This window comes from Saccoglossus kowalevskii, chromosome 18 (genome assembly GCF_978046115.1).
Source record: "Saccoglossus kowalevskii chromosome 18, keSacKowa6.1, whole genome shotgun sequence".
Lineage (NCBI taxonomy): Eukaryota > Metazoa > Hemichordata > Enteropneusta > Harrimaniidae > Saccoglossus > Saccoglossus kowalevskii.
This window is the reverse complement of record NC_140658.1, coordinates 27,065,336-27,083,360: the sequence shown is the minus strand read 5'-3', so window position 1 is coordinate 27,083,360 and position 18,025 is coordinate 27,065,336. Positions and strand designations below refer to the sequence as shown.

The 18,025-nt window shown below is 35.5% G+C and overlaps 2 protein-coding genes across 2 annotated transcripts in view; one reads left to right on the top strand and one right to left on the bottom strand.

Moving 5' to 3' along the window:
- LOC100377437 (speract receptor-like) overlaps positions 1-3,996 on the top strand; it is a 28,325-nt gene extending 24,329 nt beyond the window's left edge. The window contains exons 16-19 of the mRNA XM_006821857.3: positions 1,255-1,378; positions 2,249-2,492; positions 3,177-3,367; positions 3,907-3,996. Coding sequence (XP_006821920.3) covers positions 1,255-1,378; positions 2,249-2,492; positions 3,177-3,367; positions 3,907-3,996 — 649 coding nt within the window. The remainder of the gene's footprint in view (positions 1-1,254; positions 1,379-2,248; positions 2,493-3,176; positions 3,368-3,906) is intronic.
- A 2,611-nt stretch (positions 3,997-6,607) lies between these two features.
- The window catches only part of LOC100377287 (speract receptor-like), a 29,332-nt gene continuing 17,914 nt past the window's right edge, over positions 6,608-18,025 (bottom strand). The window contains exons 14-22 of the mRNA XM_006821856.2: positions 14,694-14,931; positions 14,331-14,483; positions 12,573-12,756; positions 11,007-11,147; positions 9,477-9,600; positions 8,361-8,604; positions 7,842-7,940; positions 7,528-7,619; positions 6,608-7,012 (exon numbers count right to left, since the gene is read on the bottom strand). Of these exons, the coding sequence (XP_006821919.1) occupies positions 6,914-7,012; positions 7,528-7,619; positions 7,842-7,940; positions 8,361-8,604; positions 9,477-9,600; positions 11,007-11,147; positions 12,573-12,756; positions 14,331-14,483; positions 14,694-14,931 (1,374 nt within the window). The 3' untranslated portion in view covers positions 6,608-6,913. The remainder of the gene's footprint in view (positions 7,013-7,527; positions 7,620-7,841; positions 7,941-8,360; positions 8,605-9,476; positions 9,601-11,006; positions 11,148-12,572; positions 12,757-14,330; positions 14,484-14,693; positions 14,932-18,025) is intronic.

Genomic DNA, 18,025 nt, shown 5'->3' with positions numbered 1-18,025 from the left:
TGTTTTCATAAATTTATTAGTGATTTGTTTTGTTTTTCAATGAACACGATTACAGGACGTTGTTTTAGTGCTTCTGAGACTCGTGGCTAGCGACATTCATGGCGTATAGTCGGGCAGAGAACACGCACTGCGTCAAGGACCACACACCATGTTACACTTGAAATGGAACAGTGAAATAGCAAAGGTGGCTACAAAGTAGCCGCCTGGCTGCACCACCCTTTTTTAATTTTTCTAGACAGTACCGTCAGACACAACAGGTTCGACAGGTCGTTGGCAGCGAAGCCGTCAAACCAAACACCATCTTCGTTGTTGTCGTCTAAAAGCAGATCAGCAATGATTTCTGCTATTTCAGTGTTGCTTCGGATAAGGTGGTCTTCTGCCCTGTTGATTGCATTTTTGTAGCCATGTGTTCATTGTTCACATGATTGTTTTGACCAATCAAAAACGTCAATTCACGCAGCATAGGGCGGTTCACTTAAATGACGTCATAGAATAAAATCACTTTCCAAAAACCCTGTGGACCAGCGACGAAAAGCCCCGTACTAAGCTTTCCATCACGGAAATTCGTAATCAATGTGCTGACCGATGGATATTTATCGACTAAGTAATTCTCTTGCCCAACATTTGTAGTGTCGTGGGGGAATGACCGAACCTAAACTGCTTGCTAACTGAAAGGCTGTGATGATGGAGATCGTCTGCGATTGCGGCTACACCAAGTACTGATAACATAAAAACTCAAACAAAATGTATATTTTTAATGTCTTCATGCAATATATTCTGAGTTATCCACTTTAATTCTGGCCCGCGAATTAATAGGATACAATTTTAAACATGTTTTTGAACACCGCAAATTAAAAGGATACATTTAAAAATTAGCGTTCGAAAATAAAATGGGTGCGCGAATTAATAGGGACCGCGAATTAATCAAGTTAGAGTAATCGAGTAACATAGTTAGTATATATACTAGTAATTATAGCTTTTCTGGCTATGGCCAGTCTACAATGTGCAGAATTTGCAAACAGAATTTGCAAACAATGTACATGGAATGAAATAGAAGATGAACTGCACTTTGTCATGATACATGTATGCTCTCAATATAAATTAATATGCCAACAAATCATACAAGACATTACATTTCCACAAGAAACACAGGATGATCTTCAGAAATGTATTATTATTATTATTAAGTGATGAGGGAGGTTGAGAATATATATGTTCTACTTTTTTCACTTAAAGTCTGTGACTTCCTTCTAGATCTATTGCCAAGGATTTGTCAAAGGGAAAACGGATAGAACCTGAGAAATTTGAATTGGTGACTATATACTTCTCTGATCTTGTTGGTTTCACCGCCTTGTCTGCTATTAGTACACCTATACAGGTTAGTTCAAAACAGCAATTCAGAAAAACAAACATTACAACGTATAAAAATGTATGTGCTGTTCTCTTGTAACTGATAGGTTCACTGAAGTTAGTGGAAAGACCTCTTTTATTAAGGCAAGCATACAGAAGAGAAGAAGAGAAAAAATATTTTTAGAACACAATAGTTTTGTCAGAGATTTTTCTAGAAAAAAACTGCAAGAGGGAGCACTGCAATTAAGCGGCGCCACCAAGTGGGGGAGATAGGGTGTGGAGTTTTTGATAATTCTAAGATAAATGGAGCATTATATTGGAGCCAAATTACTATCAGACAGGTCACAGTTGAAGACTGTGGCCACAAGTGATACTTGGTCAATCAGAATTTTATGGTTTGCCAGAAAATCTGCTCCCCAGGATAAGGGGCGCATGGCCATGGCATGAGGGCGCTGTTCCCTTGTTCAAAAAAATCCCTGCTGTATAATTGTTGCCATATATGTCAATCAAGAGCAAATTATGTTCATGCAAAATATATATAAAATCATTGTTTAATTCAAAGTAAACTTACTTTCAAAACTGTTTCTCATAGTTAGAGGATAACTAAGAATACAATTCAAACAGTGATAAACACACATTTGCAAAACTACTATGTTGATTAAGACGTCTATAAAACTACTTTGAGAATTAAGATGTCTGCAAAACTGTATTTGATACAATTTGATAATTAAGATATGTATATAAGTTTTTTTTTAAACATATTTGAGTGGTTAAAATTACTATTATGTATTAATGAATGTTTTAATACTGTCTATTAATAAATAATATTAATACTGTCTATTAATAAATTATACTTGTTTTAAAGGTATTCCTAATTGGTCTGTATTTTCTCTCACAGATTGTTAATATGTTAAACGATCTCTACACTATGTTTGACGTTATTATCTCCAATTATGATGTGTACAAAGTTGAAACCATTGGTGATGCCTATGTCTTAGTATCTGGACTGCCAGTGCGCAACGGAAAAACCCATGCTGGTCAGATTGCATCTGCTGCATGCCATCTCCTGGAATCCATTTACACATTTAAAATTCGCCACAGACCAGGTGAAATGTTGCAACTCCGTATTGGAATGCACTCAGGTCAGTCAGTCAAAAACGTTATAAATGAACCATTGTACTACCAATAAAACTTATCACCTGATTTCCTTGACTTTTAGCCTATGGTTTTATTTCATGCTTATTGCTCACAAATTTCTGAAAAAAAGGTATGGTCATCAAACAAGAACTATCGGGTAATGTTTTGTTGCATCTTGTACCTAAATTGCCGTTAAAGGGCTAGAGGAGACAATTTAACACCGACTGTCTGTCAATTTTTTGAGATACAAAGGGTGACGGCGGCCTGACTCAAGTCAAGCGTCAAGTCGCTACTTTTCATACTTCTCGACCGGTCCTCCTTTGAAAGCTCTATAAAACTCTACTGCGAGTTGAATCCACACGAACACTGATGTTTTTCAATAAAGAAACACTTTTTCACTCTTATTTTGGTAATATTGTCAGGAAGTTCATGATCACTGGTTTTTAATAATCAATAATTAAAATTGTTTTTTTTTCGGTTACCAGTATTCAGCATTTAATATATGCATAGTACTGCAGCATTATTGCGAGTATATCCTGTCTGAACATAACTGACACCAAGATAATTCTTTGGTTTGCAATTTAAATATGATATATAGAAGTCTGTTCAATATACAACATGTAAGCTGGCCATGGAAGAGTCTGGTAATATATATTAAATGTTTCTTTCTATATAAATTGTGTACATAGGACCTATTGTTGCTGGAGTTGTTGGTCTAACTATGCCTCGTTATTGTTTGTTTGGTGACACTATGAACACTTCATCACGTATGGAGTCTAATGGATTGCCTCATAAGATACACGTTAGTCCTCAGTGTCGGGAAGTACTGGAAGAACTTGGTGGATACATCCTGAAAGAGCGGGGTCTCATTGCAATGAAGGTTAGTTGTCAGTTCACAAATTAAGTTACTTTGTAAGTCACTGCTGTCTCCCTAGATGTTGCTGGTACACGTGTGAATCAATCTCCCAAACCTTAAATGTGATTTGAAGGCAGAGCAGACTGTAATAAGTACTGTACCATGGCTGTATAAATTACATGCATATTTATCGTGCATGGTTTTCAAAAAGATAAGTTTATATAATAATTGTCAAAGCATATTTTTTCTACATTCATAATTCTTTACCATGCTCATGAATTTTGATTATAAAGGTTACACCAGTACAATGAAACTTCATTGTTTGGGACAATTTATGTTTTCAATTTCATCTAAGTTCTTGTAGCAGATAACACATTAGAAATCACTTAGCTTTGGGACAGAAACAGCACAATCAGAAAATTGTCAATTGTTAATTCTACTGTGTCACTCTTTCTTTCTACCAATGACATCTTTTAAACAATAGTATGTTCACCACAGTGGAGAAGTCGTTAGTCTGGATGACTTCATACTGTAATAAGCATTTTACTGTATGTTTTAATTAGGGCAAAGGTGAAATCCTGACATACTGGTTGGTCAGCCAAGATCCTTCTCTAAAAGTTGAAACATTCAAGCCTCCAGAACAGAACTTCTGAAAGGAATTATGATAGCGAATGATGGTATTATATTTGTTTGAAACAAATTTGATCTAGAAAGTAAAGAAATGAACTTGCCCTGAATTTGTAGGGATTATTCCGTCTACATTTTATTACAATGTGTTCAAGACTTTTAATGACAACTGATGTTACTTTCAATTCATCTCATTGTCTGAACAGCATGAGATTATTATTTTTTCAATAATACATTTTAATATTCATGTTAAGTTTATATTGAGTCACCATAGTTACTAGAGCTTGAATTGATACATTGCTACAATGAATTTCTCACAGCAAGTTTGGCTTGTTTGAACTAAAAGAAGGAAATGCCAAAAATTTAATTCCTATAATATCTTTTTGTTTAATTTAATGAAAATAGCGAGTGTATAAGATATATAACATGCTAGTTAAAAAAAAAAAACATTTTAATAACCCTTCTGATTTAGCATCATATTTAACATGCAACTTAATTTGCATGTAACATTGCCTTGGAAGAATACATTTTAGAAAAAAATGATCATTAAAAATGTAATAATTAATATTTAAAAATTTAATGTTTAGCATTCAGCTATTTTAAATAATTGCTGTTTTCATTGTATGTATAAATGACTTTATCTTTTACAATGCATGTCAATTTATTGCAGTATCTGCTTTCTAGCACTTTTTACTGAATTTTGAAATTGTTACAGTAGCTTAAGTAATGTGAGTTTAATAAATACATAATTACCATGCTATTTAAAATTCTTAATAAATGCTGTTTTCATTGTACACTATGACTTTTTATCCTACTATAATCTGAATAATAGGGAAGGTGTAAAAGGAATGAATGTCTGTCCTGTCATTGTTCTCCCAAATATTTTTCTTGTGGTTATAACATCGTCAATATAGTAATAAAACTTAAAATGATAGTTTTATTACTTGTGGAATAGAATGATTACTTGAGTTTGAGCAGATTTAATCTGAAACATTTCTAATAATTATCTCATTATGGATTAGCTTGAGTAAAATATATTTAATGTATGTGTGATTATAATCACATTTTATCAGTCTGTGCACTTCCAGTCATACTGCATTGAAATTGCCAATTTATTTGTTGAGTCCTTTGTTAGACATATGTATATATATATATATATGCGACTTGTGCTGCACATTGCATTTGACTAAAACTGAATTATCAATGCTTGTCACTGTGCACATTAAAAGCAGTGATATATTGTTAAAAGGTATATACTGGTAGTATTAACAACTACACAATGTGCCAATTTTTAAGAAAAACAGTTCCTCAAATTTTGAGAAACAAGCATTGACAATACACTGACTGTGTTGTTTCCCTGGGCAGCATAGTGACCTTCAGCTACAAGGTCACTTCGTGGCCTTGACGTTGATCTCACTTATGCCCTTGGCCCTGGTAAGTTAGACTGAAGGGACCCCTTGCCCAATTTATAGTTTTATTAGAAATATGATTTTTTGTTTTTTGTAGAGTTAACTGTTTTTTATCATTGCATAATTAGTAAGTTTGTTGGTTTGTATGTGTTGATTTTATATGTGCTTTTTTATTAAATGTAATTCAATTTATATCTTCTGTGTGCGGTGTGTCTTTACAAAGTGAGATCTGTGTTGTCACAGATATATTTTGTAGGGACACTTAGCTCACTGCTAGGAGGATTTGCTTTGCAACCCTGTTTAATTAAGCGCTTAATTTAATTTGGCAGCCAATCAGTTCTCACTTGCACACGACACTTAGCGTCACCTAAATTTCTTGTCTCTATTGTTACCACTCATTCATTCAGTTTTTTTTTTTATCACGCTACAGTGCACAGTGCATTATCGTCAATCCCACCACCATCCCCATCTTCCGCCTTTTGGCCCCTTCATTCTGACTTACTGGGCCAGGGATTTCATCCTGCCCCCCATTCAGTTTCTCAGTAGCCACTCTCCAGGCTACCCCTCACTTGCTCGGTCACCTTCACGGTCACGCACGGTGACCTTCATTCCCTGGGCAGCATAGTGACCTTCAGCTACAAGGTCACTTCGTGGCCTTGACGTTGATCTCACTTATGCCCTTGGCCTGGTAAGTTAGACTGAAGGGACCCCCTTGCCCAATTTATAGTTTTATTAGAAATATGATTTTTTGTTTTTTGTAGAGTTAACTGTTTTTTATCATTGCATAATTAGTAAGTTTTTTGGTTTGTATGTGTTGATTTTATATGTGCTTTTTTATTAAATGTAATTCAATTTATATCTTCTGTGTGCGGTGTGTCTTTACAAACCAGTAGTTGATCTCAGTGTTCAGTACAAAACACATGTACCGTACATATACATTTCTACCAAAGGGCCCCGTGTTTTATCTGTATCTCAATTTTAGTACACTAGGCTGGAAGTCCATAATAGATAGACAAAATATGGGAATTATAATCACACATATAAAGAAATATGCATGGATACCATAAACATAATGCCAGTTGACTATTTTTGTTTGCATCTAAAAAAAATAGGACTTACCACCCCCACCCCCCCCCCCCCCCGGTACATACACGACCCATTATGTATTATTCTGAGACAAACTTGTACTGACCAACTCATTGTTCAAACCAAGTGAGACACAACATACTTTCTAGTTTTGACAATTATCACACAAACTTTATTGAATGGTTATTACAAAATCTTGAAACTGTATTGTGTACATCTGTACTTTACAATCAATCATCTAATTTCAGAAATGTTAATGCCCATCACAGTGAAAATTTACCAGATGAATAAATAACAGAAGAACGATTAAATAACAAGTATTAAAATCCAAATTTATCATTTTAAATTACACACCTTGAATGAAAGATTTATAAAGATTTGACTTTCGTAACATGATGTTAGAACATGCAGTATAATGTAATTGCTAAAAATGGCAAAGAGGTTATTATCATTCATTTGTCTTTTGTTCTGGAAGTGCGGCCTTCTCAATCTTGTAACTGGGATCTTGTCCATTCATCCAGTAAGTTGTTACCTCACCTACCTTTCCCTGGAATAACAATGAACCAATATATGTTATATATGATGGATAGGCAGTTATATTTTAGAAGCGACGAGATGGAGTACAGAAAGAATCTCATCAGTGATTTTCCTAAGACTGGAGAAGGCATGTATCACAATTGAGGAGTTGTGATAATATTTATTAGGGAAACCTGGGAACAGTTTTGGGGAATATATATTACTATCTGAGGAAACCTTGCCTATTTGTAATTAGATCACATTAACATCTGTCATTGTAATATTGTTTTTCATTTTTTATGTGAACGGCTGTAAGCAAGATAGTAGCCATTTCACAACAACGAATGAAGTTTGAACATGATCGGTTCTTGGTATATCCAAGATACAGGGCAAGGACAAAAGGAATCAAGTCATAAGTCCCCGTTTTTCGTTTTCATAAGTCCTCGTTTTTCTGCATCCAGACAAAATATTTCACATAATTGAGTAAGTGCAGCCAGCTTTTGAGAAGGCAACAATTAAATCCTAGTATATTGGGTTACTGCTTACCCCCATGTCAACCAAGCCTCTTTCTTCAATATCATAACCACCAATCTGATCTAACACTTTCTTGCATTCAGGACTCACATGAACTTTCATAGCTTGAAATAATTAATATAAAGTGACAATTAATGAAAGTACAAATGTATTGGGAAATTTTAGATAAGTAATAAGCACAAATCCTTTGCATAGTCGATGGGCACCAATGCAGCTCTTGTAAAAATACAAATGTCCACTTAATATACAAATTCAATGTACAGTTTGTATTCATGTACATACTCAGTATTTTATTACAGTATTGGTCAACTAAAAAGTGAACTTACGCTTGCCATTAGATTCGTAACGGGCACCAGTCTGAACCGTGTCACCAAACAGACAATATCGGGGCATAGTGTCACCAACAACACCAGCTACACAAGGACCTGGATATTAAAAAGAATTTTGTCATATGCTATACTAATTCAAGTGTTGTTGCCTAGATATTGCAGACTCACAAATGTATCCCATATTGAAATAATAATATGTAGAACATTTTGTGGGAGAGCACTCATGACATGCAAAGGATTCTCTTCGGACTTGTGCATGTGTTATATTTAAAAATGGACATGAATACAGACCTACTGCATTCTTTTATGATAGAACATCATGTATAAGTACTAAATGTGTACTCCATGTGAATTAAACTTATATAAATTCAAAACATCTGAATGTGAAAGATGCTGGGGAAAAAAGAAATCAGCACAAATACAGTATGAGGATTATTCATTATTGAGTGAATTTGGTATAAAATTTGTAACTCGCTATGGATTATGCTTATAGCTATATAATCAAATTTACAATACCTGAATGAATTCCAATACGCATTTCCAATACTTTATCTGGCATGTGGCGAACTTTGAAACTTTGGATATTGCCCAGAAGATGCCATGCAGTGGATGCAATCTGACCAGCATGGTTGATTCCATTCTTGAGAGGTAAACCTGACACAAGCATATAAGCATCACCAATGGTTTCAACCTTATAGACGTCATAATTGGAAATGATAGCATCAAATGCGGTGTACATGTCATTCAGCATATTAACAACCTGTGTATGAGATGTCAGTAACACAAACATTGTAATGTGCTTCCAGAAACAGAGGGAGGCAGCAATCTGTGATATTTATTTGGTAACTGCTGCATGTCTGACAAAAAGTACAGGCTAAAATTTAAGCTAATCTCATATGTTTGCATATTGGATAGATTAAAAAATCTTCAGTTATTTTAACTATGATTACAATAACCAGGAAGGTATACATGTTAGTTCTACAGTTATAAAACACTATACCAAAGCAAATTCAGAAAGTGCAGATTGCAGAATAACAGGAACAGGAAGTTTTTCTCAAGAACAATATCTCTAGATGTGGTTGAGTTGATTGTCATATTGGAAATGGCGTATCGAAATGAATATACGGGTATAGTGAATCTTCCAAATGAACATTGAATACAATATATTTACCATACAGAACCCGCTGATGGCTCGGTAGTGTGATACAGTTATTATTGAATACAATAACATTTTGGGCACTTAGCCCAAGCTAAGTATTCATGCACGTTTTTTTAAGCACAGGCTAAAGTATTTGAATTTTTAGCTAAGGAGCTGTGTGTGAACACGACTACCGGTAATGTTTCCCCAGAAAAACACTGGCATATTGGGTAATTTGCATAACAATAGAAAATGTAATGACCAATATTAGTTTCATTGAGAATTTAAGCTCTATTTTTGCCAATAGGGTCCAAAATATTAAGACGTCAAAACATACTTTCAGCTCCTTGTGTGGGTTTTAGTTATCGTGTGACCAATCACACAACAGAACTTCTGTCAACATATTCAGGTGTGACTCACTCGAATATAACAGGTGTCAGGTTCTATGTATGCACCATTCGATTGGTGGCCTTCACTGAAACAGACGAACTTACCTGTATTGGTGTGCTAGCAGCTGAGAGAGCAGTGAAGCCACATATATCAGAAAAAAATAGGGAAACCATGTCGTAAGATTGAGGCAGTACAGAAACACCTTTTATCAACTGTGATGCAATGGATCTAAGGAAATAAAAAACACAGAGTTAATCTTAAAGGGCAGTGGTCATTGCGCTGCGCATGTGCGACATTTGTGTTGATAAACATTTATTTTCCCACAATCAAATGCACTGTTCTAATGAAAATCACAAGTATGAGGTTTGACCTGAGCGCGACTTGCACTAATTACTGCCGCTGACTCCTTCAATACCTTCCGATCACCTAAAAAATACCTAATTAAAGCTTGATGGCGTCTCAGTTTGTACTCGTTGATCTGCGCAAGTCTTTGTTTTTATGAGACCTATATATCTTTGGCATACATGGCGCAACGACTACCGCCCTCTAATAAACTGTACATGAACACTGAAACTCTTCTATAAAAACAAAGTATAATCAAGGTTATTTTCCTGTCACTAGAGGACTACAAGAAATAGCCTCAAATTTGAACGCTACACAAAAGTAAAAATATAATTGTCATTTTCTTTATTTTTACATATTTGTTGTATCATGTTACAAGGATTAATAAAAATGAAATAACAAGCAGCCTCTCGGCTGAGATAGCTCCGCTGTTAGCAATGCACATTTCAATTAAAGAACAGAAGATATCATTAGAAAATGAACAATATGCATAGTATCAATGCAATGGGACTTGCTGTTTTCAACAAGAATTCAAAAATATCACTTTTTACCAAAAATGACAAAAATATTCATCAAAATTAGAGAATTGAAGATATCATTACAAAATGAACAAATTTGAGAGTGGTGCAGATGTAGTATTTATATATGTAATATCAAAGCAATTGGACTTGTCGTTTTTAACAAGAAGTCGAAAATATCACTTTTTACCAAAAAAGACAAAAATATTCACCAAAATTAGAGAATTAAAGATATGATCATGAAATGAACAAATCTAAGAGAGGTCTACCCACGGTACATATACACCAAGTATCAAAGCATTCAGGCTTGTAGTTTTCAAGAAGAAGTCGAAAATGTAAAACATTGACACGGACACCGGACGACGACGGACAATCACTCATATGATAAGCTCCGCTCGACAAAGTCGACAGCGGAGCTAATAATATCACCCTGCAAAATAAAGTAATAACAGCATGTTTTGTCTGTTTCAGGGCATTTTACCATTGTTTTCTATGGTAGATATATTTCTATATTAAAAATTTTGCTCGGTGACACATATATATAATTTATGCATATTTTTTCTCAAAAATTAGATTGACAATCAATGCTAATCGGTAGATCACATAGTGTTGACTAATACTAAAACAAGTAACTATAGACATATTGCTACTGCCATATGCACATGTTAAAAACTTGTGAGTAGCATTCTACCTTAAAACAAAAGCAAATGTAACTCCAACACTAGAGGAAACATTCCAGGAAATGCCACAAGTAGAATAAATATGATAACTCACTGAGGTAATAAACGAAGCAGCAGTGATTTAACTTTAGTCTTCTCATGTCTTAATTCTGAGGTTTTCTCATCGACAATTTCTTCTAACTGGTTAGAATATCTTTCCATGATGGCTATCATGTTATCCATGATATTTGGTTTCCTTTAAATAAATATAATACATAGTAACTGGAATATCATCATCTGAGTTGCACAGTATTGCAAGCTTGGTATATGGTACTCTCCCACGAGAGTACACCTGTGCAGGTTCTATCGAGAAGTCACGTATTTGACCTCCGTAAAATGCATAGATCTGATTGGAGGAACCTCTAAAGCATAAGCAGAGTTGGTGACAACAGGTCATAAACAAAAAGTAGTTTCACAGTTCCCACTGCCAGGTTTGTCTTTAGTATGTGGCCTAGTATTGAAAACTACAGTTGGTCAATCTATTTAAGTAAATTATCATTTGATATTGTAAAAGTGCGTATTTGATGCAGGCATCACACTATAGTTTTTGGTTCCATGTGTCTGTTCTTTCGATGTAGAATCATTGTTTAGACTGCTAAAGTCTTATCAGTCAATTCAGACCAAAGAGACCTACTGCAAATACAGTTGCTAAGTTTTCTAATGTGTGATGGTTGAAAATCTATGTGCATATGACTGAGAGTAAAACAGCTTGCATCCTGCACATAATATCGCTGTACATTTAACAATGGTTGTGTTTTATAACTGTTTACAATCTTATCTATTCTAAGTGTTTGGACTCCTGTGTTTAATATCACTGGTAAAGATATTCAACTCCAGTTATGTCTGTGAATTAGTAGAGTGTACGTTCACCTGATGTCACGAACACTTTTACAATGAAGAAATGTTCACAATGTTCACAAAAATATGCACAATTCATCTCAATACAATATAAATACCGTCTGGATTAATGGTGTAAAAACGATTAGGGTCTCAAAAATATACTGATTATTATCAGTATTGCAACATTTGGGTTCGTCAGAAAAAGTGAAAACCATGTTGCATTGTTCACCATGCACTGTGAAATTAAGTTTTCTCGTAAAAGCACAAACCAAACAGCCCTTCTCAGAGCCACCACACACTTCAAAATGAGAACTATCATGTCAATCATGATTTTTATGCAATTAATAAATGTTAACCCATCATAAAAGCATGATAAAAACATCTTGGGCCTATATAACTGCCCTCAACTTCTTAAATGTCTAAAAATAGAGGGGTGGGCTTATACCCAGGGAGGGGCTTATTTTCAACTTATTGAAAACAGCTAGTTCACTTGCATTCATATTTGTTATGTATGTACTTTGGGTGAATTCACCCCTAGCAGACATTTTGTGACATCTTGCCTTTTCTCATTTCAGTAATATCAGATATTTTAATTTAAATTGTAGCTACTTTGTTTTACATGGACTGCACAATGGTAATGCAATTTAAAATGTGTTTATAATAATATAGCTAAATGGTAGAACAAGTCAGATGATATGCGAACTGCATAGATGTGTCAAATTGTTTTATGAACACTGTGTAACTGTATTATGATGGAAAGGAATTCAAACAGTCAACTTACAATCCTTTCTGCAATGGATGTAGCATTTCTTTAATTTTCAGAAAACTCGGTCTGTCTAGTGGATCTTCAGCCCAGCAGACTTGCATTGCTTCTATGATGCATTTTGGTGCTACATCTTCAGTTATGTCACTAATATCTGGACGATAAGGTGGGTTACCACCAATAATCAATTTCTCAACAATACCTACACAAGAAAAACAAAATTAAAGTCGTTAAGGAAAGCATGGCAGGCATGCTGTCCATGTGAAGGTGTCTCCAATCACCATGGAATTCTTCCCTCATCATTACATGTAGAAGCTTTTTCACCAAACTATTGTTGGCTTACTGTAATTTCATTCAAACTATTGTTGCCTTTCTGTAATTTCATTCAAACTATTGTTGCCTTTCTATAATGTCATTCAAACTATTGTTGGCTTTCTGTAATTTCATTCAAACTATTGTTGCCTTTCTATAATTTCATTCAAACTATTGTTGGCTTTCTACAATTTCATTCAAACTATTGTTGCCTTTCTATAATGTCATTCAAACTATTGTTGGCTTTCTGTAATTTCATTCAAACTATTGTTGCCTTTCTATAATTTCATTCAAACTATTGTTGGCTTTCTACAATTTCATTCAAACTATTGTTGGCTTTCTACAATTTCATTCAAACTATTGGTGGCTTACTGTAATTTCATTCAAACTATTGTTGACTTTCTGTATTTTCATTCAAACTATTGTTGCCTTTCTATAATTTCATTCAAACTATTGTTGGCTTTCTGTAATTTCATTCAAACTATTGTTGCCTTTCTACAATTTCATTCAAACTATTGTTGGCTTTCTACAATTTCATTCAAACTATTGTTGGCTTTCTGTAATTTCATTCAAACTATTGTTGGCTTTCTGTAATTTCATTCAAACTATTGTTGGCTTTCTGTAATTCCATTCAAACTATTGTTGGCTTTCTGTAATTCCATTCAAACTATTGTTGGCTTTCTGAAATTTCATTCAAACTATTGTTGGCTTTCTGTAATTCCATTCAAACAATTGTTGGCTTTCTATAATTTCTTTCAAACTATTGTTGGCTTTCTATAATTTCTTTCAAACTATTGTTGGCTTTCTACAATTTCACTCAAACTATTTGTTGGCTTACTGTAATTTCATTCAAACTATTGTTGGCTTTCTGTCATTCCATTCAAACTATTGTTGGCTTTCTGTAATTTCATTCAAACTATTGTTGGCTTTCTGTAATTTCATTCAAACTATTGTTGGCTTTCTGTATTTTCATTCAAACTATTGTTGGCTTTCTGTAATTCCATTCAAACTATTGTTGGCTTTCTGTAACTCCATTCAAACAATTGTTGGCTTTTTGTAATTTCATTCAAACTATTTGTTGGCTTTCTGTAATTCTATTCAAACTATTGTTGGCTTTCTGTAATTCCATTCAAACTATTGTTGGCTTTCTGTAATTCCATTCAAACTATTGTTGGTATTCTGTAATTTCATTCAAACTATTGTTGCCTTTCTGTAATTTTATTCAAACTATTGTTTGAGTGTTATACCAAAAAAATATCATAAAAGAAGAGTTGCATTGTCAGGATAATTTAATTGAAAAGCTTTTATCAATTTTAAGTACGTCAACCGAGGTGGCACACATTACAACTTTTTAAAAAAAAAAAATTTTCATCTTAAAATTATTTTTATTTTGAGTTTTGTTTCATTTTTATATCCATTTTCATTTTTAAAATTCATTTCTATTTTAAATTACTAATTGTTTACCCTTAGGTTCTTCGTCATTCATATGAAAAGGTTGTGCACGTGTGTAGATTTCTTGTAATATCATGGCAAATGAATAGACATCTCCTTTTAACGATCCACCCAGTGTCATTGCCTTGCCTTCACGAAGGTGTTCAGGAGCACGCCACAGCAGATCTTAAACAGAAGAACATTTTGAACTCATAAATAATTAATATAAATTATGAAAATAGTGAGGGTCGTCACAATGTAGGTCCTGTCGCCACAAGTCGGTGTGAAGTTAAATTAAAGCTGTCACAATGTTGGTACCACACACACACACACACAAAATATTGAGATTTAGGGTTATAATATTGGCAACACAGTTATTATTTTCCTTGGCCTTACTGGAATAATACGCATACTCTCCGGCATCTTCTTCTAGTTGTCCCTTCTTGATCTCATGTAGTCCATAATCAGTAATCTTCAACATCCATCGATTGTTGACAACACAGTTAGATGATTTCAGGTTGCCATGTGATCGTATTTCACTGCTATGTATATAGACCATTCCTTTCATCAGATCAGCAATAAAAGATGCCTTAAACAAATTGTCTAACTGAATGCTATCATTTTCTAAGATGTCCTAAAAATAACAAGCATTATATTAGCGTAGAATGTATGTGGCATGCCATTCACAATACACCATGTGCTCCACCAATGCCTAGAATCTAAGTGGCAAATTCCACTTACTATAATAATAATAATAATAACTTTATTACGCCGTATTGTGAAACTACATCTCAATTTTAGCTAATTGTAATAAAAGTATAACAAAAAGAAGTAACTAAATCACATAAAAGACACACTACTACTAGGTACAGTACTAAGAGAAGAACATATACTATATGCCACTCCACTAATGCCTAGAATCTATGTGACATTCCACTCACTACACAGCACTCCACTAACACCTAGAATCTATGTGACATTCTACTCACTACACACAACTCAGCTAACATCTAGAATCTATGTGACATACCACTCACTACACAGCATTCCACTAACACCTAGAATCTATGAGACATTCTACTCACTACACACAACTCAGCTAACACCTAGAATCTATGTGGCATTCCACTCACTACACACCACTCCACTAACACCCAGAATCTATATGACATTCTACTCACTACACACCACTCCACTAACACCTAGAATCAGTGACATTCCACTCACTACACACCACTCAACTAACACCCAGAATCTATGACATTCTACTCACTACACACCACTCCACTAACACCTAGAATCAATGTGACATTCCACTCACTACACACCACTCCACTAACACCTAGAATCTATGTGACATTCCACTCACTACACACCACTCCACTAACACCTAGAATCTATATGACATTCCACTCACTACACACCACTCCACTTACACCTAGAATCAATGTGACATTCCACTCACTACACACCACTCCACTAACACCTAGAATCTATGTGACATTCCACTCACTACACACCACTCCACTAACACCTAGAATCTATGTGACATTCCACTCACAACACACAACTCAGCTAACACCTAGAATCTATGTGACATTCCACTTGCTACACACCACTCCACTAACACCTAGAATCTATGTGACATTCCACTCACAACACACAACTCAGCTAACACCTAGAATCTATGTGACATTCCACTCACTACACACCACTCCACTAACACCTAGAATCTATGTGACATTCCACTCACAACACACAACTCAGCTAACACCTAGAATCTATGTGACATTCCACTCACTACACACCACTCCACTAACACCTAGAATCTATGTGACATTCCACTCACAACACACAACTCAGCTAACACCTAGAATCTATGTGACATTCCACTCACTACACACCACTCCACTAACACCTAGAATCTATGTGACATTCCACTCACAACACACAACTCAGCTAACACCTAGAATCAATGTGACATTCTACTTGCTACACACCACTCCACTAACACCTAGAATCTACGTGACATTCCACTCACTACACAACACTCCACTAACACCTAGAATCTGTGACATTCCACTCACTACGCACCACTGCACTAACACCTAGAATCTGTGACATTCCACTCACTACACACCACTCCACTAACACCTAGAATCTATGTGACATTCCACTCACAACACACAACTCAGCTAACACCTAGAATCTATGTGACATTCCACTCACTACACACCACTCCACTAACACCTAGAATCTATGTGACATTCCACTCACAACACACAACTCAGCTAACACCTAGAATCTATGTGACATTCCACTCACTACACACCACTCCACTAACACCTAGAATCTATGTGACATTCCACTCACAACACACAACTCAGCTAACACCTAGAATCTATGTGACATTCCACTCACTACACACCACTCCACTAACACCTAGAATCTATGTGACATTCCACTCACAACACACAACTCAGCTAACACCTAGAATCAATGTGACATTCTACTTGCTACACACCACTCCACTAACACCTAGAATCTACGTGACATTCCACTCACTACACAACACTCCACTAACACCTAGAATCTGTGACATTCCACTCACTACGCACCACTGCACTAACACCTAGAATCTGTGACATTCCACTCACTACACACCACTCCACTAACACCTAGAATCTATGTGACATTCCACTCACAACACACAACTCAGCTAACACCTAGAATCTATGTGACATTCCACTCACTACACACCACTCCACTAACACCTAGAATCTATGTGACATTCCACTCACAACACACAACTCAGCTAACACCTAGAATCAATGTGACATTCTACTTGCTACACACCACTCCACTAACACCTAGAATCTACGTGACATTCCACTCACTACACACCACTCCACTAACACCTAGAATCAATGTGACATTCTACTTGCTACACACCACTCCACTAATACCTAGAATCTATGTGGCATTCCACTCACTACACACCACTCAACTAACACCTAGAATCAATGTGACATTCTACTTGCTACACACCACTCCACTAATACCTAGAATCTATGTGGCATTCCACTCACTACACACCACTCAACTAACACCTAGAATCTATGTGACATTCTACTCACTACACACCACTCCACTAACACCCAGAATCTATATGACATTCTACTCACTACACACCACTCCACTAACACCTAGAATCTATGTGACATTCCACTCACGACACACCACTCCACTAACACCTACAATCAATGTGATATTCTACTTGCTACACACCACTCCACTAACACCTAGAATCAATGTGATATTCCACTCACTACACACCAATCCACTAACACCTAGAATCAATGTGATATTCTACTTGCTACACACCACTCCACTACCACCTAGAATCTATGTGACATTCTACTCGCTACACAACACTCCACTAACACCTAGAATCTACGTGACATTCCACTCACTACACAACACTCCACTAACACCTAGAATCTGTGACATTCCACTCACTACGCACCACTGCACTAACACCTAGAATCTGTGACATTCCACTTACTACACAACACTCCACTAACACCTAGAATCTACGTGACATTCCACTCACTACACAACACTCCACTAACACCTAGAATCTATGTGACAATCCACTCACTACACAACACTCCACTAACACCTAGAATCTGTGACATTCCACTCACTACACAACACTCCACTAACAC